The 26,473-nt window shown below is 35.7% G+C and overlaps 1 protein-coding gene across 1 annotated transcript in view; it reads left to right on the top strand.

Moving 5' to 3' along the window:
• The window catches only part of SEMA3E (semaphorin 3E), a 106,650-nt gene extending 84,259 nt beyond the window's left edge, over positions 1–22,391 (top strand). Inside the window, exons 14-16 of the mRNA XM_064289933.1 lie at positions 3,816–3,883; positions 5,395–5,534; positions 21,270–22,391. Coding sequence (XP_064146003.1) covers positions 3,816–3,883; positions 5,395–5,534; positions 21,270–21,722 — 661 coding nt within the window. The 3' untranslated portion in view covers positions 21,723–22,391. The remainder of the gene's footprint in view (positions 1–3,815; positions 3,884–5,394; positions 5,535–21,269) is intronic.
• Positions 22,392–26,473: the final 4,082 nt, after the last annotated feature.

Raw genomic sequence — 26,473 nt, 5'->3', positions numbered from 1 at the left:
CACATCTATAGTAGAAACTTGTTAAAAATAAAACAAAACTTTACTAATTCAAACTTTTGTTAATTTTGCCTGAACTGAATTGACATTACAATGAGAATTTATAAGATTTAATAAGCAGATAGTGAAATGATACTTTCAGAAGCCATGTCTGACCTAAATATTTTTCTGTTTTAAGGAACTGAACAAATTGTTACACAAATATTTGATATCTGAAAACAGTTCTTGAAGAAAATAGTAGTATTATAATTTAGAAATATTGTTTAATGATATATTCATCTATTAAGCCAGCTTCTATACTATGTAGAAGAGGCATGAAGAAACAGTCACAGCCCCTTGTCTATAAGAAATCAGAACCTAATGTGGAGGATGGAATTGTAAATAATGATAGCAATAGCTCACTACTGAGCACTTACTGTGTATAAGGTACTAAACTAAGTGCAGTACACGTAATGCATTATTTAATCCTCAAAATAACCCAGATTTTGAGTTCTATATTAAATGTAGAGGTAGAAGGAGATTCCAGTTAAAGAGAATTAATTGCCTGTTCAAAGGCATAGAATGTTCAGGAATGACCGTGCAGCTCCCTAGGTCAGGATTGAATTGGCAGGATCTGTGGGTGGAAAGGTAATTTTACCCAAAATAATAAAATTTGTTATTCTGTCATTATTATTAACAGTAATAACGGCCACAAGCCTTGCACCAAGCACTTACGGATAACAATGTTTTTTAATTAGGCATGCCTGGTCATGATGAGTTTTGACTGAGCAATTACCACAACTAAATATTTCATGGTACATGGTGCATCTTGTAAGAGTGGACTAACACAAGCCTGGTAATATATTTAAAAGGGGTGGATGAAAACAATTATTTGGAGGGAGTTAAATGAATGGGCAAGATTGTAGACAGGAAGGAGTGAAATGCTAGTGTCAGGAGCTGTGCTCGTAAATGAATTAGTTCAGTTCAGTGACATGTAATGGAGATCTTTCAGTGGCATCAAATTCTTTTGAACCATCACCACCCCTGGAGGAGAACTTTTTGGATAAGTTCCAGCACATGAAGGGAAAATAGTTTGCTTTTACAGCAGATCATTTTTGCTGCTGACCTGACTAGAGGCAGAAATTCAAAACTGGTCAGTAAAATAAATACTTTTCTGTTCACAGAGTGAAAATGAGTTAACGGGAAAAAATATTAATTCACAGCCCAAACCACTTGTTTAAAATGGTCTTCCAAAATACACTATCATTTATAGAACTAGGTCTTTTTCTTTCCCTTGCTCTTGTATTTTATCAATTTCCAGTGTTCTCTGAAAAAGTTTACCAGAAGCAAGAGATACAATAAAAATGTGTAACTTTGAAAGTGAAAGGCAACTTTGATCAGCCTTTTTCCAACTCTTGATCTTAATGCGTGTTATTTTTTTTAATGCTGAAATAAAGGATGACTATAAAAAAAAAATATATGGGTTTATATATGGACAGTGTAAAATGACTATATACCGATAGTATAAAACCTTGCTGGAGGAGATATTTTATTTCTTTTAAAATGCGTATTTTAATTTAAACAAAAGTATTGCATGTTTAACTTACTGTTCATATTCCTTATCTCTGAACTTGACAATTCTAGAATTATCTGACTTCAGTTCACTTTATTCTAACATTACTTGACTAGTAAACTTTCCACAGCAGCATCCTTACAAAGTGGAAACTATTTCCCATTTTGCTGATTTCGTTCCTGCTCCATTATTGTGTAATAGGTTTTAGATTCTCAATACCAAAGCAATTACTCAGCATAGCAAGGAATTGACAGCAGCAGTTTAATTCTCATCTAGATATGTTATTAGCTACACAAAGCTGTACATTCTAATATAAAATCATACGGAAACATAACACCGTCTACTTTTGCTTTTTATTTTTCTTTCCACAAATTCTAATTTTCAGTCTAGCTCAATAGAATGATTCATGTGACAACTTTAATATTAATTTTGTAAAGTCAGGTCTTTGGATAAAGTTTCCTAGTCAGCAATCTCTGTGTTAAAATAAATAAATAAAACAAAACCTGCTCCTGCACCTGGGTCATAATCCCAAAAATGTGATTAGGATGAGGTATCTGCCTTAGCTTTTCATATAAGGAGATATTTAAACACTTGTTGACTGAAATAGGATCTGAACTCACACATGAGAAAGCACTGCATCTCCTGAGATAACATTTCATTATCATTATTTGGAGATAGCAAGGAAAACCTATATTGAAAAAATTTGAGGTGAATAGATTTCAGGTGTCATTTGGGCCAACCTCCTTTTACAAAGGAGGATTCAAGAACCAGAAAAGGAAAAAGATTTGCATAAGGTCATACAGCGCATGAGTAATGGCATTGGGATTTGAATCTGTGTACTTTTCCTTAAGTTTTCAGCTAGAGAACTTGATATTAAAACCCGTTGCTATGCAGCCGATTCTGACTCATACCGACCCTATAGGACAGAGTAGAACTGCCCCATAGGGTTTCTAAGAAGCAGCTGGTGGATTCGAATTGCCAACCTTTTGGTTAGCAGCCGAGCTCATTATTTGGTCACTTTAGAAGCCTGACTGTCTCCTTCAAGGGTAAATCTACTGCTTTACTTTTTATCAAACAAACAAACAAACCAAGAAACCCATTGCCGTTGAGTCGATTCCAGCTCATAGCCACCCTACAAGACAGAGTTGAACTGCCCCATAGAGTTTCCAAGGAGAGCCTGGTGGATTCAAACTACCAACCTTTTGGTTAGCAGCTGAGGCACTTAACTACTGCACAACCAGGGTTTCCTTTTAACTATTAGTAAACTGTTTTTCTCTCAACCTTCAGGAAATTCTGTGAAAGAATGCTACGTTCTGCCTTTATTTAGTACCTCTGTTTTACCTCTAATTTGAATTAAGTATGCTGAAGGTCTTGATTTAAGAATTCCAGTCCTTATAACAATAATTTCCATTATTGTTGAATTCCTCAAAAAGTCACATAAAAATTTAAAATATAATATATAGTCTAGAATTATTTTTTCATGAATATAGAATATTGTATATTTCAATTATATATCTAGAAAAACTCAAAAATATATACATACACCTGGAAAGGATTCTAATTTAAATAGGCAGGCAGACTGAGGGGAAAAAAATCAACTAGTATTTCAAGAAATATTTCTTACCACCATATGCAAGACATTTATAAGCACTTATAACATACCATCACATTGAGTAAAAAAAAAATTTTTGAGTAGAGACATACTATTTCCAAATATTGCATCTGAAAAGTAGGATGAGTATATTATTAATTTGTCTCTCTTCATTAGCCACTATATTTGTGCTAATTGGTCATGATGGCTGTAGAATAATATATTTAAAGTACTTTTTTACACATGCATTTTATTATATATAAAAATTCTATGACAATTTAATTCAAATAAACGTTCTGCCTCAAATCTCACTGTTTTTATCAACACACCTCTCTTATTACACAAGATACTCATTTTAAATCATCTGACCTTCTTGATGAACCAAATTTTTAGCAAAATGTAAAGGGAACCTTCTTAAATGATCTTAAATCCAGAATTTGAACTTATATAACCATTTAAAGAACAGTTCTATATACCTATTAACCATTGAAAAACGCTTAATGGAAATATAGGAAACTATGAAACTTGGATTTTATCCTTGTTTGGTATGACTAATCAGTTTTTTTTAGTAGCAGTACACTACTTGAATCTCTGATGCAGCTGGCTATATTTTAAAGTCTGGAAAATCGAAATCTGAACATCTCCTAAATGCATTTACTTTTTTTTTTTCCCCAGGCGTTTCCGCAGACAAGATGTTCGGCATGGAAATGCAGCTCAGCAGTGCTTTGGACAGCAGTTTGTTGGTAATCCATAGAAAATCAATTGCTATGGGTTAGAGTGTACATTACTGACAAACTGCAAACTTTTCAAAAAGAGAGCCCTTGTTTTCTTTGTGATTGATATATACTAGAACAATGTTACTGAAATGGTTCTTTTTTTTCTTCCATGTAGTTAAAATCTCATGGATCTGGTGTATAATTTTTTATATAACTAGGAAAATATGTTTTCTATACCACCCACAAGATTTAATATTAGATCTCAAAACAGAAGAATCTTAGAATGAGTATGCTATATTATGCTTTAGGGAGCTAATGCCACAGTGATGGGTAAGACTCATCTTTCCATTCCATATCTGGGAATTTCTATACCATGTTATATAACTCATGGAGATTTTATCATGAGTGATATAACTTGTATCAAGTAATGTTTGGAGTAGAGTAAGCCTAGAGCTGGAGTCAGTGATGTAGATGTGGGTATGAGAGAAAGGGTTGTAGGTGATCTGATAGATAAAGGAGGAGGGGAAATAGCTTTAGGCAAATGGAAGGAAGTCAAAGCAGACAGAAAAACACAGTCCTGAATCTTCAGAGTATCATGGCAGTTGGTGGCAAACTGTGGTCAGAGTCACTGGGTTCTCCAAGGAAAAACAGGAGGCAGAGGCACTGTCATGGAGAGTGTGAGGGTGATTATGCCCAGATCCAGAGGCTGTGGTCCAGCATTAGTTTACTAAACCTCAGGCTGACTCAGGATTCAGTGTAGGACTCAAGCCTCTGGAGAATACTGGCATGAGAGGCAGGATCTTCATCTTAGGGAATCTTCGGAATCAGTTTTAAAGATGAGGAATCAGGCATGGGGAAAAAAATCCTGATATCTAGTTATTGAGTTTGATCCTGGTTAAGATAACAAAGAATGAATCCTCTTGCTTTTATCACCCACTGCAGTTAAATGAACTTGCTTGTATGCAAATTTGTGTTCAAGTCCAGTGAGAGTCTTTCTGGCCCAAGACATGAAGATCATGATTGAGAATATCTGCTTACAAAGTCTTTGGTTCAGTTTCATACTCTCTTAATGCGGGGGCCCAACATCTGGATAAATGCGATCCCTTATCAAGATATTGGTCACACTTGTGTTTGTGTCATATACCATACCCTCTAGCTTTCTGATTTCTGCTTTTGCTTGTGAGCATGAATTTGATCCTTTGCCTTGCCTGGACTTTTGGTGTTCCCCTTCTCTTCCTTGCTTTATCAGTGGATGTTGCCATTGATTTCCGATGTTTTTAACATTGATGTACTTTCTTTATGTCCCTGACTGTCCCATCCTTAGGTAGCCAGACTCCCAGTTACTTCTTTCTTGCCCATTCCATAGCCTGCCCACCTTCATCATACCCAGATTTTGATATGGTAATCTTTCTAAATAACCATAATTAATCTTAAGTAATAAAAGTTATTCACTTTGCTGCAAAGATCTGAATAAAACATTCTTTAAAAATTACCAGTAAAATCCAAGTCTGTGCTGATGTTAACATTTCATGTTGTAGGGGATGCTTTGGATAAGACTGAAGAGCGACTGGCCTATGGCATAGAGAACAATAGTACTTTGCTGGAATGTACCCCCCGATCTTTACAAGCAAAAGTCATCTGGTTTATACAGAAAGGACGTGAAACAAGAAAAGAGGAGGTAATTCATAGATGTATGTTCACACCTTGCTGTCTTCTATATACCCGTACCCGTTGCCTTCAGGTTGATTTTGACTCATAGCGACCCTATAGGACAGAGTAGAACCACCACATAGGGTTTCCAAGGAGAAGTTGGTGAATTCGAACTCCTGACTTTTTGGTTAGCAGCCTGAGCTCTTAACCACTACACCACTAGGGCTCCATCTTAAATATATAGTATGTGATTAATAAATGTATAATTATTTGGGTATTTAAAAATGAAAGTCTGTTGCACTAAACATGTTTCACTTAAAATCTAGGTTTATTTCTTATATCTATTTTTATATACATATATATTATACACATATATACATTTTATATGCAAATAAATTTTATGTATGTCAATAATTTGGATATTACAAATTGTATTTTTATTCAGAAGGTACTTGTAGCTTCATAATTCAGTGTGATGTTGTCAAAATGATAGGCTACATTGTGTTCCCCAAGGCAATATTCCAGTAAAATAGCAAACTTAAACACCATTAACACATATATATTGGAAAAATGAATAATAGAATTAAAGCAACAGCAGCATTCAATTGGTTGTATGATAAAGCTTTTAAATCTTCTATGAGACACTGACATGGGGATTCTTGTCCATTGGAAACAAAAGAAAGGTATCAGTTCTTTTGGCCTTTCAAGGTTTAGTGGTAGGTATTTATATTTCTGTAATCATCCAAGTGACGGAAGAGGAGTGACTTGGCCTACTTTAGAGAGATGGAAGAATAGGCAGCATTCAAAGCACATGGACAGAGTGGTCTGGAGGCAGTTACTGGATAAAAGAATGGAATGAGTCAAGGGAGCTAGCTGTATACAGAGCGAGGTCAAGGACGCGAAGCAGCCAGGAAGGCAGATAAAGCATTGCTGATGTTGATGTGGGCTTTGAACTCAATTTTCATAGAAGTAGAATTATAAAAGTAGCAAGTGGATGAAAATACAGTTATATTAGAGGGAGAGAGAAACATGGTCTTTATTAAATAGAAAGTTGTAAGTTGAATATGGGAAAGAAATTCTAGAACCCAGCCTTATGTCACAAAGATCTAACGAGTGCGTGTAGAATAGAGAGCAAATGAATGGAAGTCTTAACCTCATTTTGCACTGGAAACCAAACAAATGTGGAGCATTTAGCTTTTCATGTGTTTTTCTAGCTTATTGTAAAACTAAAAATCCAACATGTTTTAAGTTCAATCACTCCAGGATATGATAAATGTATAAATCCTAAATTCCTAAGATAGCTATGAGAGAGGACGGTACCGCAATTTAACAAAGACTACTAGAGGTAATATAAAAAATGTGATCAAGAATAAACATGTGTTCAAAAAATGTTGTAGCGTACTTCACTGAACTAAAATTGTTGGTTTTATATTAACACATTTTCCATTTCACAAATCTGAGGTGAAGAGGCTTTTTAAATTCCATTATAACTCTGTTGGCAGTGGAGGACGTGGGAATATTCCATAGTCCTCCAGGTGAATGGCTTCAGAAGACAGAGGAATAATTCTTTCATCAGTGGTGTTATTCACTCAGTATGTTCTGTTTCTAATTTGGAACTCACAGTAATCTGTCTCATTTGGAAATCTTTACCAAATCATTTTGACATGCTGCATCCATCAATGTTCAATTATGTTTCTTTCTCTATTGTTGACATAATCTACCTCTCCTTTCCCATACTTTTTAGTCCCTATTTTCGACTATCTCAAATTTCCCTGACTGATACATTTACTGATATTTAAATTTTTGAATTTATTCTGTGCATTAAAGGGCATGTCATAATCAGATAATACCTTGTTTCTCTAGACATAGCAATATACATATTGATTTAGGCACAATCTAAAACAAAAGTTGCTGACTTCATCAAAGGCTGAATATATATGCTGTGTACCCAAAGCAGATGACTCTGCATGTGAGTCCTGAGTTTTATTTAAAGACTGTTTTTTGCATTTACTATAGTTACTATGAGACGCACAAGGCAATCATTTTGTAATCAAATCTTGACCGTTGAAAAGAATGCTTTAGTACACACAGTCCAATTCTTACCCATGGGAATGCTTTTTAGAGTATCCCTGACAATGATGTGAAGGCTTATCATGGACACTGCAAGTCACAAGAATTCATTAAATTGCAGTCAGATAATAGCCTTTTGTATAAGGTCCAGTTGTCATATATGTATCTTCTTTTTATTAAACTGAAATTTTTATCCTTTTACCTGTAAATCCAAAGTCAGTTCTCTAAAGTGACCCAGAAACCACATTTTAATGTGGGTACAGTTTTTGCTTGAATGAATCATTAGAAGCACTAAAAAACTGAGTTACTAGAAACTGAGTTATCAAGAGTTTCTAAACTTTGAATTCTGCAATTCTTTGTAATATGCACATCATAGTCTCCTTTTCCTCAAATAGAACACAAGGAATACATACTCTCTTCATTTTATTAATTCCAGAAATGTTTATCAAAAGCCTATTTTTCTAGGTGCTTCATACTGATGTTGTTGTCAGGTGCCATCAAGTTGGTTCCAATTCATAGCAACCCTATTTACAACAGAATGAGATGCTGTTGGGTCCTGAGCCATCCCCACAATTGTTGCTATGCTTGAGCACATTGTTGCAGCAACTGTGTACATCCATCTCATTGAGGGTCTTCCTCTTTTTTGCTGACCCACTGCTTTACCAACATGATATCCTCCTCTAGGGACTGGTCCCTCTTGATAACATGTCCAAAGTGCATGAGACAAAGTCTCACCATCCTCGCTTCTAAGGACCATTCTGGGTGCACTTCTTCCAAGACTGACTTGTTCATTCTCTAGCAGTCCCTGGTATATTCAATATCTTCATCAACACTGTAATTCAAAGACATCAATTCTTCTTTGATCTTCCTTGTTCATATGAGGGCATCGAAAATACCACGGCTTGGGTCAGGCATACCTTAGTCCTCAAAGTGGCATCTTTGCTTTTCAACACTTTAAAGAGGTCTTTTTAGAAGATTTGCCCAATGCAGTGCCTTTGATTTTTTTGACTACTGCTTGCGTGGGAGTCCTGCTCTTGCAAGAACCTGTACATAGACCAAGGGGCAGTTGTTTGAACAGAACAAGGGGATACTGCATGGTTTAAAGTCAGGAAAAGTGTGTGTCAGGGTTGTGTCCTTTCTTCATACTTATTTAATCCATATACTGAGAAAATAACCTGAGAAGCTGGACTGTATGAAGAAGAATGGGGCATCAGGATTGGAGGAAGACTCTTGACAACCTGCAATATGCAGATGACACAACCTTGCTTCCTACAAGTGAAGAGGACTTGAAGCACTTACTTCAGTGCTTACCACAGCCTTCAGTATGGATCACACCTCAACATGAAGACAACAAAAATCCCCACAACTGGCCCAATAAGCAACATCATAATAAGCAGAGAAAAGATTGAAGTTGTCAAGGATTTCATTTTACTTGGATTCATAGCCAACACCCATCAAAGGTACTTCAGAAGAGATCAATTTCTCTTGACTTGATGACCTAGTTAATTATGATGTACATCAGTTATTGTGATATTGTGAGGAAAAAAAAAAGAAAGACAACAGAAGTAACTGCTCTTTAATGTGCATCTACCATACGCCAGGAACTATGATGAGTACACACCTTATTATTTCTAGATCCCACAGCAAGCATATTGGGTATAATTATTCTCATCTTGTAAATGCAAAAAATGGAACTCAGAAAGTTACAACTTATACACAAGGTTAGTGACAGAGTCAATATTTCAACTCAGGTATCCTTGACCCAAGACTGTGTTGCCTCGCATTTATTCATAGTCTGAGTACCAAGGACAGTGCTACATGTTTTTTTAACAGATTGTCATGGATTGAATTATGTCCTCCCAAAAATGTGTGTATCAACTTGGTTAGGCCATGATTCCCAGTATTGTGTGGTTGTCCTCCATTTTGTGACTGTAATTTTATGTTGACAGGAGTAGGGTGGGATGGTAACACCAGTCTTGCTCAAGTCACCTCCCTGATCCAAGGTAAAAGGAGTTTCCCTGGGGTATGGCCTGCATTTTATCTCTCAAGAGATGAAAGGTAAGGGAAGCAAGCATAGAGCTGGGAACCTCATACCACCAAGAAAACAGCACAAGGAGCAGAGCACGTCCTTTGGACCCAGGGTCGCTGCACCTGAGATGCTACCAAGGGACGACTGATGAAAATGACCTTCCTCCAGAGTGGACGAAGAGAAGGAAGCCTTCCCACTGAGTCAATGCCTTCAATTTGGACTTGTAACCTACTAGACTGTGAGGAAACAAGCTTCTCTTTGTTAAAGCCATCCACTTGCGGTATTTCTGTTATAGCAGCACTAGATGACTAAGACATAGATTATATCATTTGGTTCTGAAAACATTTTGATTGATAGGTAATTGAGACAGAATGTTTAATACCTCACCTGGTTTCTCACAGCCAGTGAAGTAGACTTTAAATCCAGGTTTCTCTGTTCTTTCTACTAAGCCACACACCTTCTGAAATCAGAATTCTAAATACAGTTTCAGATGTTCTGGGACATGGAACAAATAGAAAACTCTTCATAGCAGAAATTCTGGAATTTGATATCTGAAAAACACTCCTAATGTCAGTTTGATCCTTGTATATCTTCATTTTTCACCAGGGTTTAGTGAAGCATACTGCTGTACCCTTCGTTACAGGGTCACTACTCCTCATGTTTAGACATCTGACAACCTGTCTGATTAGAACAGTCCCCACTCTAAACACTGATAACATGAGCCATTGTTATACATTGTATTCCTTGTCTCAAATTGCCTTTTAAAGCTTTTACTCAATGATCTGTGGGTAGAAGAGTGTTTCTATATCACACTAAATATCCTCTATTATTTAAGCCTATGTAGATATAAAACTCAAAGGTCTGTACCTCATCTTCTTGAGTTTTTAACTAAAGGTATATTCAATTCATTCATTTGAAGCATATTTATTAAGCACCTACTATGTCCTGCTTTCATAGGATTTATATCTGGAGAACAGAGAAATACAATAATAATAAAAAGCTAAATAAGAACAACACTTAATATGTCAGTTAATGGTAGAAAATACAGGAGGTATTACTTGCAGGGAGAAGTTGCAGTTTAAAAAGGGGTGGTCATGGAAGGTCTCATTAAAAAGATCACCAAGAAAGTGACATTTGCAAAAATACTTAAAAGATGAGAGGGAATAAACCGTGTGACCATCTGGGAGAAGAACTTTCTGAGCAGAGAGAACAGCTGGTGCAAAGGCCCTGAGGTAGTTGTGTAGCTGGTGCAAAAGCCCTGAGATAGTTGTGCTCCTGACATATTCAAAGAGCACCAGAGAGGAGGGCAGTGTGGCTGGAAGGGGATGAGTAAATAAGACTGGTAGACTATGAGTCAGAGAGGTAAAGAGCCAGCTCATGCAGGGCCTTGAAGGTCATCGTAAAAGGCTTTGGTTTGCTCTGAATTAAATAGGAAACCGTTGAACAGTTTCCAGCAAAGCAGTGATATGATCAGCATTTGGGTTTTAAAACATTACACTGGCTATTGTATTAAAAACATTATATTAAAAAATATAGTGGAGATAAGTATGGAAGCAGATATTCATTCAGGTGACAGGGACACTGAAGTATAAATCTTATGTTCAAACACACAAAATTAACTCTTAATGTTCCCTATACCATCAAGGCTAAATGATGTCCAAGTGGCTGCCTCATACACAGAGTAGCAATGCGATTTGTGTATAAGCTATGGTCATTATTGCAAAACCTGAAAGCTGTTTAACATCTCAGACTGAATACTCCTTCAACCTTCTCCTCTCTTCTGCAGTGTTTGAGTATCTGCAGTTGGTGTTGTTCAACTCAAAAAATATCCACTGGGAGCCTGCTTTAATAGGTGATGACTAAACCAGAGTCCTAGCTCTTGTGAAGCTCACAGTCTTGTCGTAAAGACAGAAATGTAAATTGAGACTTATAATTTACTTTGTTCATTATAAGTTCTTTTGAAACCAAGGGAAAAGAAAACTATCCCGACCAAGAAGTTGGGTATGGAATTAGTGTGAAGGACAATAAGGAAAAGTTTGTGGCATTTCTGAAAGAATGAGTAGAAATTTACTAGCAGAGAGAATGGTATAAGCATGCGTGATGGAGGTGAGAAACAATATGGCCTGTGTAAATCCCTGGCAGGAAATGAGGATGGAAAGGTAGACAGTGGCTAGATCAAGAATGTTCGTTGAGTCCTGATTTAAAGGCTCAAATAAAAATGCATATACAAGTGAAGCCTTATTAAATGAGTATTATTGTGAAGAATATAGAGATATTGTGAAGAATATAGAGATGTGTTTTGAAAAAAAAAGATCATTTCATGAATAGCTAAGACTTCGCCTTAGGCTGGGCACTAAAATTTCATTGCAAATAATTTTCATTGTTCATTATTTTGGACATTGTTCTCTAGGTCTTTGCTGGAAAAAAAAAAAAATCTATATTCCAAAGGAACTGAAAGTAAGATTTTCTTCTGGGAATGAGTTGAATAAACATATATCATTCCCTTGGGATTGTGGGGAAACTGGGGGGCATTCCCAAAACATTAAACGCTGTCCATGATAATGCCCAGAGTGGTGTAAGGCAGGCAAGCACGCCACTACTCCATAAGCCCAGCATCGTAATTTAAAGATCCCATTGGAAAGCGTGAACAAATTATTTTCCTCTTGATGTTTGTTGACTTCCTCATTCAAATCCATTGTAAATTCTCTGTTTAAAGGAAAATAGTGTTTTGCGTCTTAAAAAAAAAAACTTTAAAATAGCTAATTGCACGTAATGTATAAAACCCATAGAATGTGTAAATAATGCACAAATGTGTAAGTTTATTATAGAAAATTCAAGGGAAAATATAAGTTGATATCAAAACTCCAAAATTTCAATTAGACTTCACTCTTTCAATTCTTTTTTTACCCTATGCCAAAAGTTGTCACTACTCAGTCCCATCTTCAGACCACCTACTGAGTAGGAGAAATAAATCAAAGTCAATAAATACTGGTGAGAAAGCTAAGAGACTGATGCATGGTTAACTTATCAATCAGCAGCTCCTTCACATAACTTAGGGTTGATTGAATCCATGCTGAATTTGTACCGTCTAAATAAAGAGTACTTTTATTGATGAATCAATGCATTATGAAGGAGACAGCTTCTTTTGTAAAAACAAAACAAAGAAAAATGGAGTAAACAAATTAAACCTTTTAATACTGCAGTTATATCATCAAAACTAGGAGAATTATGAAGAACCCATCCTTATTCTGTTGTCTGGTTTGCTGGATGACTCAGATTTTTCTGACCTTCACCAATGAAACCCATGACAGGAAGCCTAAGGAATCAATGACAGTCATAAGTTTACATTTTTGTGTTTATACACATGTACTCAAAGTATTGGCCTTTGTTCCACATGAATATTATATCTTTGTTTGTTTTGTTTTCATAACATAAAGTGCATGAACTCTGCCTCATTTGAAACAGCTGTTTAGTAGTTTTGATGTCTCTTTCAGTCTATTAAAAAATAAAGTGTTCATCATTTGTAAAATAACAGCTCCTTACAACAGATAAATATTCAGAATTTTGATTTTGTAATCTTGACAAGCATATTTTTATAATGTCATATATCCCAAACATTTTTAAATTTTAGGATAATTAACAGTATAGTCCATTAATTTCATTTTTTTGTTTCATTGCGATGGAATAAACAGTTCCTATTTTATTAATGGAAAATAAAAAGGGACTTTATGATCCTAAGAACAGAAATAGATCTAGATGTTGAGATGGAACCCTCTTCTATTAATTTTCTAAATAATAATGAATTTTTCTGAAAATTAAACATATCTTCTTAAATCTTGAAGAGTTATAGGATCAGATATGGATCTATTATCTCATCCTACTGAGATCACCCTGACTGTGGGCACCTGATTAAATGAGGGAATATTGCTTATGCATCAGGTACACAATATATGAGATGCCCCAAAATCCTGCCTCCCCTTGCTTCCCAATTTCTCTTGTTCTGGTGCAAATTATAATTCATATAATCTTCTGGGTAATAAAAAAGTGATACATCTGCCTAAAGATATACCAGCAAAGAACTGTGTATCTAAAAAGAAACCAAACCCATTGCCGTGAGTCAATTCTGACTCATAGCAACCCTATCAGACAGAGTAGAACCTGCCCATATGGTTTTCAAGGAGCAGCTGGTGGATTCAAACTGCCCTTTTGATTAACAGTGGAGTTCTTAACCACTGCACAACCAGGGCTCGCTCTCTCTCCTTCTCCCTAAGCTCCTCATAAAATAACTTATTTTGAACTGCATTTGGAAATCTTGTCCTCACCCAGTTGTTATTAGGTATCATCAAGTCCCTTCCGACTGATAGCAGCCCTACGTACAACAGAACGAAACACTGCCCAGTCCTGTGCCATGCTCATAATCCTTGTTATGCTTGAGCCCATTGTTGCAGCCATTGTGTCAATCCATCTCATCGAGGTTCTTCCTCTTTCTCAATGACCCTCTACTTTACCAAACATGATGTCCTTCTCCAGGGACTGGTTCCTCCTGATATTGTTGTTGTTAGGTACCATCAAGTCCATTCTGACTTGTAGCGACCCTATGTACAATAGAATGAAACACTGCCCGGTCCTGTGCTATCCTCACAATCTTGTTATGCTTAAGCCTATTGTTGCAGCCACTGTGTCAATCCACCTCCTTGAGGATCTTCCTCTTTTCCGCTGACCCTGTACTTTACCAAGCATGATGTTCTTCTCCAGGGACTGATCCCTCCTGATAGCATATTCAAAGTACCTGAGATGTAGTCTTGACATTCTTGCTTCTAAGGAGCATTCTGGTTGTACTTCTTCCAAGACAGATTTGTTCATTCTTTTGGCAGTCCGTTGTATATTCAATATTCTTTGCCATACTACCATTCAAAGGTGTCAATTCTTCTTTGGTCTTCCTTATTCATCATCCAGCTTTCACGTGCATATGAGGTGATTGAGAACACCATGGCTTGGGTCAGGAGCACCTTAGTCCTCGAGGTGACATCTTTGCTTTTTAACACTATTTAAAGAGATCTTTTGCAGCAGATTTGCCCAGTGCAGTACGTCGTTTGATTTCTTGACTCCTCCTTCCATGGGTGCTGATTGTAGATCCAAGTAAAATTCAATCCTTGACAACTTCAATCTTTTGTCCGTTTATCATGATCTTGCTTGTTGGTCCAGTTGTGAGGATTTTTGCTTTCTTTATGTTGAGGTGTAATCCATACTGAAGGCTGTGGTCTTTGATCTGCATCAGTAAGTGCTTCAAGTCCTCTTCACTTTCAGCAAGCAAGGTTGTGTCATCTGCATAACGCAGGTTGTTAATGAGTCTTCCTCCAATCGTGATGCCCCTTTCTTCTGCATATAGTCCAGCTTCAGATTATTTGCTCAGCAGATTGAATAGATATGGTGAAAGGATACAATCCTGATGCACACCTTTCCTGATTTTAAGCCACAGAGTATCCCTTTGTTCTGTTCGAACAACTGCCTCTTTGTCTATGCACAGCTTCCTCGTGAGCACAATTAAGTGTTATGGAATTCCCATTCTTTGCAACGTTATCCATAATTTGTTATGACCCACATAGTCAAATGCGTTTTCATAGTCAGTAAAACACAGGTAAACATCTTTCTGGTATTCTCTGCTTTCAGTTATGATCCATCTGACATCAGAAATGATATCCCTTGTTCCTCACCCTACACTGAGGATATTGCCTTAAGAAATGTTCTTCTTGGGTGGTATTGTTAGGATATCTCCCTCTCAGTTTATGAGATCACAGGAGAGAGGTTTCAGGTCTCAGTGCCAGGAAATGGTGTACTTTTCAAAGTAGTGCTTTTTTTTTCCTTTATATTTTCGAGACATTTTGAATCTTAGAAACAGTTTTTTATTTGGTCACTAGAAAATTTAGTGTTGAATTTGTATGCCAGTTATAGTAGTTTCTATACTACCTTATGGTATGCATTTTGTATTGAAACTTTTTAAACTCAACACTATGTTTTTAAGATTTATCTGTGTTGCTGTGTGTGTCTCTGTTTCATTGCTTCTGCATGCTACTTAGCATCCCATAGCATGCATCTTTGCACTTAATTTATTCCCGAAGAGTGGACATTTGGAGTGCCATTGTCTACCATTATCACATTTTTAATGATCACCTCTGCAAATAATTCTACAGATCTGAGAACAAATTTCTGGATTATCATCTGTCAGCATCCTTCATTTCTGCAGTTTTTGTCAACTTGTCCTCCAGAATTTCTGTACCACTTATACTCCCGAAGCAGTTCATGTGGGTTTCCGTTACCATGCATCCTCCCCAATATTTGGTTTTATCTAATTTTTGCCTTACTTCTGTGCATAAGGTGGTATCTTGTTTAAATTTGCTTTTCTAAGATTACTACTAAGGTTGAAAGTTAACTTGCATACTAATCAACCATTTGGGTTTCTCGTTCTCTAAATTGCCTAATTATATACTTTTCCCATTTTCTTGTCTTTTTGATTACTTGCAAGTGTATTTATTTCTTGAATTTAGATGTTTGAAATTTCTTCTTTGACATAGTTGATGTATTTGAATATGTAAGAAAAAAATTCACTTTATGGTTTTCAATTCTTATTTGTATTTTTCTCCCCAACATCTTCTATTACAAGTAATTTTTATTTTCTGCATTTAGATCTTTAATTCATCTGAGCTATAGATACAACTTTATTCATTCTCCATATAGTGTCATATGTTCTCTGAACCTAGCTATTAAGCAATTCATCCCGTCCCTACTGGGTTAACATCCCTGTTACATATCATGTGCTTATTGGAAAGTGTTTTTAATGAAAAGACTATTTCCATTTTTATGCTCTCATACTAGGTATTTTTCCTCTAAGTCAACCAAATATTTTTTCTATATAAAGTGGGCCAATTAAACAAAGTAACAAATAAATATATACTTTGTTGGTCTTCATTCTTAAATAGCAAAGCTGATTTCATAATTAAATATTTTATAAATTTCACCAATTCAAGGCCTGTGTCTATCCCTTTCCTATGAAAAGTATGGAGCCATATGGCTGATGCACATGGAAATCACTTCTTTCTGACCAGCTACCAGATGTGCAGCGTTCTTTGTTCAATTACTTTTTTTTTAATTTGACATTATGAAGCATACTGAACCAATCTTTGTAGCTAAGAATATTAAAAACATTTTCTGTTAGAAATTCTGTAGTTATGAAGATTGCCTATAAGAATATTTGATAGGAATGATGTATTATGTATCATCTTCTTGACCAACGAAATCTGGTCTGCAGACATAGAGAAAGCACAGCTGGATGAAAACAATTCTGTAATCAAGATGTGATGTTTGAGGTACCCATGTTAACTAAAGTAGAAAGATTAAATCGTGGAAGGACTTCAAATACAAACTTCCAAGTCATTTTTTATTTATGGTTTTTTATAGTCCATGGAAGATACATTTAACTTTCAAGGTGATTTAGCCTGCCATGGTATACAGCCCTCCAGACTGAGAGTTAAAACAGGTTTTATTCCTGACTTTATAATGTGGACTTGCTATAACCAGGAGGGAAAACCAAAGTCCTGAGATAGGCACTACTTCTAATATGTACAAATGTAGACCATTCCCATTGTAATTGTCCTGTTTCTACATCTTTGCATCAGTCTGGATTTTACATATTCATAATGCAGTGTTTCTCAAACTCAGGTTTTTGATTATGAAAGAAATACCTACTTTTTATGCCAGCTTTAAAATAAAAAAAAAGCACCTCGAATTCCAGTGACCAAGGATTTGTACTAATTTTTTTTTTATGTTTTCTTTTTGTTTCATTTTAAAACACTTTCATTAAGTGCTTTCTATATGCCAGAAACTTGGCGAAGTGACTTTCCTATGTATGTATATCTTTTATTTATGTCTTATCTACTGTCTCAGGAGAAATAGTAGAGGGAGAATGAACAATCATATTCAGTGAGGATGTTTGTGTGCAGATTCTTTTCAGGCGAAGGCAATGTCCTGGAATTGCTTTTCCTACGTGTATGTGTATCAGCTCTCCTTCATCAGTTGCTAACTGCTATGAAATCTCACCTCCTTGGATAGAGAAAAAAAAAAAAAAAGTTTTTTTTTTTTTCTCTATCCAAATCTTATTGGATCTACAGGGAAGAGAGTAAGTTGATTATATTGTGATTGGTATATCCCATTGCCTTGCATGTTTGTGCACTATGAGATATTAATATGCTTTTATTTTTCACTGTGTTCTGAGAACTCTACTCATTTGGGAATAGTCACAATAATTAGGCTATAGGTTTTTGCCCTAAGAAACTTATACGGTTAAAGAGATGAAACTTGCATGGAAAAATAATTAGAAGGCGAATAGAAATATCACATTTGTACTACAAATGTGAATGCTATTTAGCTACAAAAAGAAAACAAAAGATCCTTATGGGCTGGGTCTGTAAAGGTCTTCATAAAGGAAGTGAAAATTTAGCTAAGTCTTCAAGGAAATTTTTTAAAAAGTGAATTGGTGGACAGTAAGGTAAGGTAATAGGAAGTAGTTCACTAAGGAAAAAAGGAATAAAACCAGAGGCCCCAAAGTAGGAAACAGGATGGCAATACAAGAGACAGACAGCAGGGGGAGTTGTGAGGAGGAAGATTTGATTCTATTAATGGACTTGATTGTTAACTGAAAGGTTGGAATTTCAAGTCAATCCAGAGGCACCTCAGAAGAAAGGCCTGGCAGTCTACTTCCAAGCAGTCAGCCATTGATATCTCTGTGGAGCACAGTCCCATTCCGACATACATGTGGTCACCGTGAGTCAGAACTGACTTGATGTCCACTGTTTTTTTTTTAATGTACGGCATGCCCCCACTACCTGCCCTTGCAAGTAAAAGCTTTTCTTGGACTGCTAGCATAACATATATTAAAATGTTCATTAAAGTTTTACAATAATGAAACGAGAAATATATTCTTCATGCTTGTAGTTTTTACTCAACTCTAGTTTTACTCTACTCAAATTTACAAATAAAATGTTTTAAAATCTACAAATTGTTAAAATGTTTGTTTAATGTGATTATTTTCCCTGAGATATCTCCATGAATATGGGGCACAGACTGCTCTGTGTGTGTGTGTGTGTGTGTGCGCGCGCACGCTATAAAACTTCTGCTTATAGCACTGTGTGCCATGTGATGACTCAATCTTCCTAACACTTTATTCAAATGACTCCAGAACTTTTTATGTATATTACTACATAGGGATGTTGTTTGGTTTTCGTTTGGCTGGAACGTATCATTAACATATTAAATCCATCTTCTCAAACCATCTTCTCAGCAGCTGGAAACTATGAAGCCTTTGAAAGTGGTTCAAACTCTATGATAAACACAAATACTAACATTGAGGTTAGTACTGAGATCATTCCACATGATCTCAGATATAGTTTATTAATTTATGTTGATTATCATGAAAATAAGGAGCTCCAGTGGCACAGTGGTTAAAGCATTCAGTTGCCAACCAAAAAGTTGGCTGTTCAAATCCACCAGCTGCTCAGCAGGAGAAAGATGTGGCACTCTGCTTCCGTAAAGATTTACAGCTTTAGAAACCCTATGAGGCAGTTCTACTCATCCTATAGGATCACTATGAGTTGGAATTGACTTGATGGCAGTGGGTGGGATCATAAAAATAAACACTAAACTAATAATTCCTTCTAGAAAGCTTACTGATCTCTGGACGTGTTTCCATCCCCCAACCCCAGTTTGAGAAACACTACATGGAGCTGTTCCAGAGTTAAGGCTGCTAACCAAAAGGTCAGCAGTTTAAATCCCCTAGCCGCTCCTTGGAAACTCTGTGGGGCAGTTCTACTATATCCTGTAGGTCACTATGAGTAGGAATTGACTTGACGGCAATGGATTTTTTTTTTTTTTTAATCTGGATAATTGAGCAATTTTCATGGAAAGACACTGGATTGTAGGTAAGGAAAGACCATGTAAGTCCCAGTCAGTATTTTGTAATTAAGAGGAAATGCAAAACAATAGGTTATATGAGAGTCTGTTGCTTGGATCTGTATGTAAGAGGCACCATCAGTGTAAGTTGGTTGAAACAAGGAAACAGAAGCATGCGGGCAAATAAAATGAGATCAGTGAAAGATAGAGGATCGTGTCTTAGAAAGAACAAAACACCTGGAGAAGAAACCTAGAAGGAACCAAGATGAAAATCAGGACAGAAAAAATGTTTCCGGAGGTAGGGTCATCAGTGTCAAATGCAGAGACAAATTTAAAAAAGATGGAGGCCGTTCTTCAGAATCAGTATCATCAGTGGCATGGTGCTATCATAGCCATGATTCAGTAAATGGTGGCTTTATGGAGAAAGCAGTTAGTGGAAGAGAATACTGCAGAGGCCTGGCGTGGAGGCTTGCTGAAAATGAGCACAGTGACACAACGTCATTGTCATTAAGAGTTATAGTTAGCTATGACAGAAGCTAAGGATATATTTTCAACAAAATGTATCAATACATGTAAGAGTGTTTCTATCTAGTGAGGATGGTTTTGGGGGTCTTCCTGATTTCTTACTGGAGAACTTCTCAAATCAATGACTACACCATTCTGCATTTCAAGGTATGGTCCTGCCAGGTCAAGGGAAGTCCCAGAAAGCTTTTTTTTACCTTTTTATTATTATTATTATTTTAATCTCCCCAAGCATGTAACCCAGCAGCTACAGAGAACTAATTACCTAGCTTGCCTTTTGGAGGCCTTGTAATTAGAAGTAACACTCCTGTTTGGTATAAAATTTCTTACTCCACCACCAATGGCATTTTGTCACATTCTCCACAAACTATATAAATGACTACTTTTCACACATGAATAATTGCATTACAACTATGTAATGAGGCCTCATCAGTGGCCATGCCCAGTTTGATCAAGATCAGGAAGAATTGAGCCTGCAGGTCTGACCAGGGCCAACCCCTGGGACAAAAACACACTTGTAGCTAATGGCTTTTTCTTCTAAGATGGCTGTGGTTGTTTTCTCTATACTCCTTTTATATTGACAAAGATAAATATTGCTTTTCTTTTGTATTCTCACGGGAAAAGTGTTCCAGTATACTGTGAATTATTTTTATACCATTGTGATAAGGTCCCAAGCCACATGCAAAGACGTTTGTTTCTAGCTATAAGAATGAATATAGAAGTACCTGCTGTTTAGCATCTGCTATGTGATAAACCACATTGCCACTGAGTCAGTTTTATCTGGAAGATGTAAAAAGCCCTGAACTAACGTGGCAAATGGCACTTGCTCTATCCATTCAAAAAACAGGTGTCAAAAAATAAATTCAACAAATCTTAATTTCCCTCTAACTCTGAGTGCTATATGGAAAGGGATTTTTTTTCCCCTGATGATTCATTAAAATCATTAGGGCGAAAGCTCTCTCACTTTGTTATTAATAATGATGATATAAAATGACCTGAAACTTGTGTGGTGTAAGTTCAGGGACACACGCACACACTGCTTATTTAATTACTTAGCATCTTCATGTATATGACTTGCAGGTTTACATTATGTGAAAATGAAAATTAAAACAGTTGAGATACATGGTGAAAAGAGTTGTGTGTTAGTGTTTGGTTCCTTGCCTGGATAATACTCTAATACCATTTACTTTCTTGTTGCAGGTGAAGACAGATGACAGAGTGGTTAAGATGGACCTTGGGTTACTCTTCCTAAAGGTACGCAAAACAGATGCTGGGGTCTATTTTTGTCAGACAATCGAGCACAGCTTTGTCCATACTGTCCGTAAAATTACCTTGGAAGTAGTGGAAGAGGAGAGAGTAGAGGAAATGTTTAACAAAGACTATGAGGAGGACGGGCCTCACAAGATGCCTTGTCCTGCCCAGAGCAGCATCCCACAGGGAGTAAAACCATGGTACAAGGAATTCTTGCAGCTGATTGGTTATAGCAACTTCCAGAGAGTGGAAGAGTACTGTGAAAAGGTCTGGTGCACAGATAAGAAGAGGAAAAAGCTTAAAATGTCACACTCCAAGTGGAAGTATGCCAACCCACAGGAAAAGAAGCTCCGTTCCAAACCTGAGCACTATCGCCTGCCCAGGCACACACTGGACTCCTGATGGGGTGAAACCATCTGCTGGCTTTTGAAGAATTTCTATTTGGAACCTTTAAAAGTTATGAGAGATCATCTAACTTCTTAGCATTACTTAAAATAGGTTTCTGTAATACAGAAATGACTGTAAATGTGTTATAATAAATTATTCTACATATTCATTTGAATGGTAAGCTATCACATAAAATTGATTTTTAAAATAAGTGTGTTGCTTAAATGGTTTCATGTTATATTTATCAAAAAATTACCATAGCTGTAGTTTTGAGTACTTTAGCTGCTTTTCTATAGCTATTATTATTTTATACCTGGGTGAATTATGATTTTTGGAACATTGAAAAAAATAGGGAGTTTCACATTCATGGAAAAAAATATATAGACACTTTAATTTTTCCTTTCTACCATTACTTAAATTATGCAAAATATCAGATACTTTAACAGTCTCATGTGAACTGTCTGTACTTTTTAATAATTACTGTATTAGTGTGGTCTAAGCCATGATTTTTTATGAAGCAGGTGTGTTGTGATTGTTGTAAACCTGGGAGAAAAATGTGGTCACCCTGAGGGTTGTGTCCCTTTATAAAACAGTCACTAAACCACTTTCATAACATTTTTGTTTCACACATGAAAATATTCTTTTAAAATTTCACTCCAGTGTGAAAGACTGAAGCTAAGGTAACTTCCCAATAAGATATCAAAGAATGTCAAAACAGATGGAGCTATAATTAGAACTTGAACTAAAAATATTCTTGCTGCCCTCTTGTGGTAGAAAACATATATTCTCATGTCATCTTTTTTCCTCTAAAACAGCTTCATCTAGTGCATGTTCAGGAACAAACTAACGGAAATTAAATACATATATTAACTATATATATTATATATGTAAATGCTTATGTCATATTAAGACGGAGGTAATATGTTTATGGATGATTTATTATCTCACAGACCAACAATGAAGAGATTGTAGCACGGAAGCTGTACGGAAACTTAAACTTTTAAGCCTCCTAAATAATTTCCCAGAAAGCTAAAAGATATGCCATAAATATAATATTTTATTTTTGGAAAAAATATTAAACCACTTTACTCTCAGAAACTAATTTTTTCTCTCTCCGTTATATTAAAAATAAAACAGTTCCATGAGTGCAGTTAACTACAAAGATCTTTAGAGCATTTTTACTTTGCTCTTATGAATATTATCAGAAGTTTTTATTTTTGAGGGCGTTTATTTCCTGAATTTTTCCCTCTCATACTTTATTGAGCCACTGCCTTTCTAAGATATAAAATTTTGTTATGAGATGTTTTCACTTAAATTTAAAAAAACTAAGAGCATGTGGATTACCCATGACAACAATTATATTTATTTTAAATGTTAATTTTAAATAATATTTATTCTAGTTTTGAAAGTTAGCTTATAGGCTACATAATTAAGAAAGTTAAAGTGCTGATAACTCATAATGGCTTGCAATTTCATTCTAAAATCAACAGATACATAAATATTTTAAGAAGGTTTACAAAGTTCATTCAGATAAGCCCCCAAGTTCCAACAGATCTTTAGAATACAAATATTTTGAAAATTAACACCCTCTGCAAAACCCACTTGCTATTTACCTACAAATCTACCAGACATCATTGCTACCCACCAATATTAACTAAAATCAATCTCTATTGAAAGTTAGGTAAAAAAAAAAAAACCCTGCATTTAAGTAAAAATTTGTCCAAACTGAAGAAACAGAACCATAAACACAGATTACTGGGTCCTTAGCAAAGTTATATCAGAAATACTCAAAGTGAACAGATGCATCAATAAAACACAGCTTATTCAAAATATTCTTCAATGAACACGAGAGGGTAAAACAGGATTTTTTCCTTTATCAAAGTTCTTAAAAAGAGTAAGGCAGAGATGGTATAACTAGTTATCATTTTAATCTCAATAACACAAGCAGTTAATACAAATGTCACTTTTAAACTAAAATATTTGGTAACTGAAGTGATAAGGCTGAGGAAAAATAAAATTTTTATGACATGAGCCTTAAGGATTAAGCATAATACAGACTGATTAAAATGAGATGACTATTAACAAGAAAATAAATATTTTACATAAAATGCTAAAATTGATTTTGAAAAAATAAATCCAGCCTAAACAAAATTTTTTTCTTTAAAGAAGCTTATGAAAATGCTGTTTGGAAAGAAGCCTGATAAAATCTTGAGGAGTCATATCTACAATTCAGAAAGACAATTAAATTTTTTATATGTATTACTACCTTCCTGTTTATGGTAGTAGCTTAAAAGAACTGGGAAAGTCAAAAGAAAAGGGGAAAAGACAGAGAGAAGTCAGTTTCCATGGATATGTCTCACAGCTTTCGTTTTCATTCCCCCCACCAGACACACACAAGACAAATCCCATTGCCCTCTCAAAAAATAAGCAACCTATGTTGCTCTGCCCTTCTTGAGAATCTGAACACAAAGCATATTCCCAGTCTTGTTCTGGGTGGAATTAGAATTCAAATTTGGAATTTCCCTTAAGAAATGCCCGGACTTTGAAACTCACTTGTGAATTGAATGGATTGATCCCCTCCTCATTCAACTCAGGAGGAGTATGTAGTCACCTGCAAGATTTGGAGAAATTTAAGAGTTCACTTCTGCCTCAATCACATTTTCCTCAGACATTAACTCGATGAAGGAGAGAATACGTGTCTCCTAGCAACACACAGCTGAGAAAGAATCATAACCACTTGTATCTTATAGAGGCACCTCTGTATACTGCCTTCTTGTATGTTCTCTGTGGAGGGAGAGGACCTGTGACAAGAGTGAGCCTCTACATCAAACAATGTATGCCTCCTCTTCACCACAAAGTCGCTCTGTGAGCTGCTGAGGGAGACAGGGATTTGTCTGCAAGAAGGTTTACAACTGGAAGAAATTTTACTTGATAATTTGTGAGGCCTTTTCTATGTCTATCATTCAGCATTGCTAAGTTTCTCCTTTTGTGTCTATTACTGGGTATATCCGTGCAAAGCTATCCACTTGGAGAAACAGGGATTAAAAGTAGAAATGAACACTGATAAGCACACTAGCAAAAAGGGAACAAAAAGTCTTTGTCTGTTCAGTACAAGGCAATTCCATATATATTTTAGTTTTTTTCCTTTCTAAAATTAGTTAAATGTTTAGGGTGTTTTCATCGAGTGTTTAATATTTGCTATAGGGTATAGGATTTTGTAAATCTTCATAGTGATTATAAACATTTGTAAAAATTGTAAAGAAAAAGAAAAATTGTTTTGAGTGTTGGTGTTAAGCATGAAACAACACAGCAGCTGTTGTCCTTAAAAATGAATTGCCTTTTGACATAATTAACCTGACCAGTATATTGAGAAAAACACTCAGTATTGTATAGCTATTTGAGATCCCAGGAGAAAGCACCACAGTTAGGATGACAATTAGGAGTTGATTTTTTTTTTTCCCCTTGAGGCAGAATATCACACTGAGTTACTTTTCCCAAAGAAGTGCTTCACTTTTCAGGCCAACAACTGTTGCATTTGAATCAGTTATAAATAATAGATTTTCCACAAACACTCTTCTGATTGTAGCAGTGTTATTTAAGCTGGTATGTTTATTTTATTTTTTTCTTGGGTGGATAGCTTTATATTATTTTTCATTATGAATTGAATGTGTTATGTTTGTGTTTAAATGGCTTAGTAATAAGCTAGAGCACTATATTGGAGTATTCTTGTCTGTATGGCATCCTTTTATTTGCTTGGTTGGGTCCATATCAGCATGTGCATATTATTTCTTTGCACTGATTGTGAGCCATGAGACATTTTATCATCTGGTGGCAAGCTGCAAAGACCACTGACAATATGTCTCTTTGACTCTAACATGAATCTGCCAGTATGCGCTATATAAATTGTCTGTACTAGTACATACAATTTCTATTTAGATCAACTTAAATGAACAAGAAATAAATATTTGCTAAGCCCTTAAGTGCTGTCTGAGGAGTGTTTTCTAAGTTTTTGCCAGTCGAACTCACTTTTCATATGATGTCAATCCTCAAAGTAAACATATAATGCCAGCCCTCATGCTAATTTTTGTTTTTTAAGAAGTTAGGAAAGAATTCAATTTGCTTTCCAAGGAAATTTATGGATCAACTGTCCTAAGGAGGGTGAAGTCCATTCAGCTCATTTTCTTGCAGCAGTTGGGTTTACCTATGCCACATCAGGTTTCTAGGACCAGCAGCCAGAAATTCCTGTCAAACCTGTGTACCCCAGATAAGTGATACGGAAAATGAATGCCTTTAAAATTATAAATTCAATGTTTAGGGTTTTTCCAAGCCTCAAGTTCTATCTCAATGTATTTAAGTTGCTGCTTTCTCTTTTTTTATTACTATTTTTATTTTTTGTAAGACTTGGAAGAAGCCATTTAAATCAGATTTAGTGTTAAATGAACCTCTCTTTTGGAAGTTTTGTTTTCAAGGCAATTTTATTTTATTGGAAAATAATTTGTTGCAATTTTTTTTAAGGAAGAATTTGGCAGCAGTTCTAGGATAGTGTCTCTGAGAGGTTTATGATGTACTAATGCCATTAGTGATAACTGTTTGCCCATGTTTAAAATTTACATTCATTTATAATACAGTGCCTACTTTTAGGGTATTATTTGATAAATCAATAATATCTTTAGATACATATTCAGTCATTAGACAAGTGAAAGAAGAGAGACAGTTACAGTGACTAGAAATCTATCGTTCATAATTCAAAGGGAACAAATGTTTGT

This window comes from Loxodonta africana, chromosome 8, assembly GCF_030014295.1.
Source record: "Loxodonta africana isolate mLoxAfr1 chromosome 8, mLoxAfr1.hap2, whole genome shotgun sequence".
Taxonomy (NCBI): Eukaryota; Metazoa; Chordata; class Mammalia; order Proboscidea; family Elephantidae; genus Loxodonta; species Loxodonta africana.
Note: the sequence above shows the minus strand (reverse complement) of the source record. Positions and strands in the feature narration are given on the sequence as shown.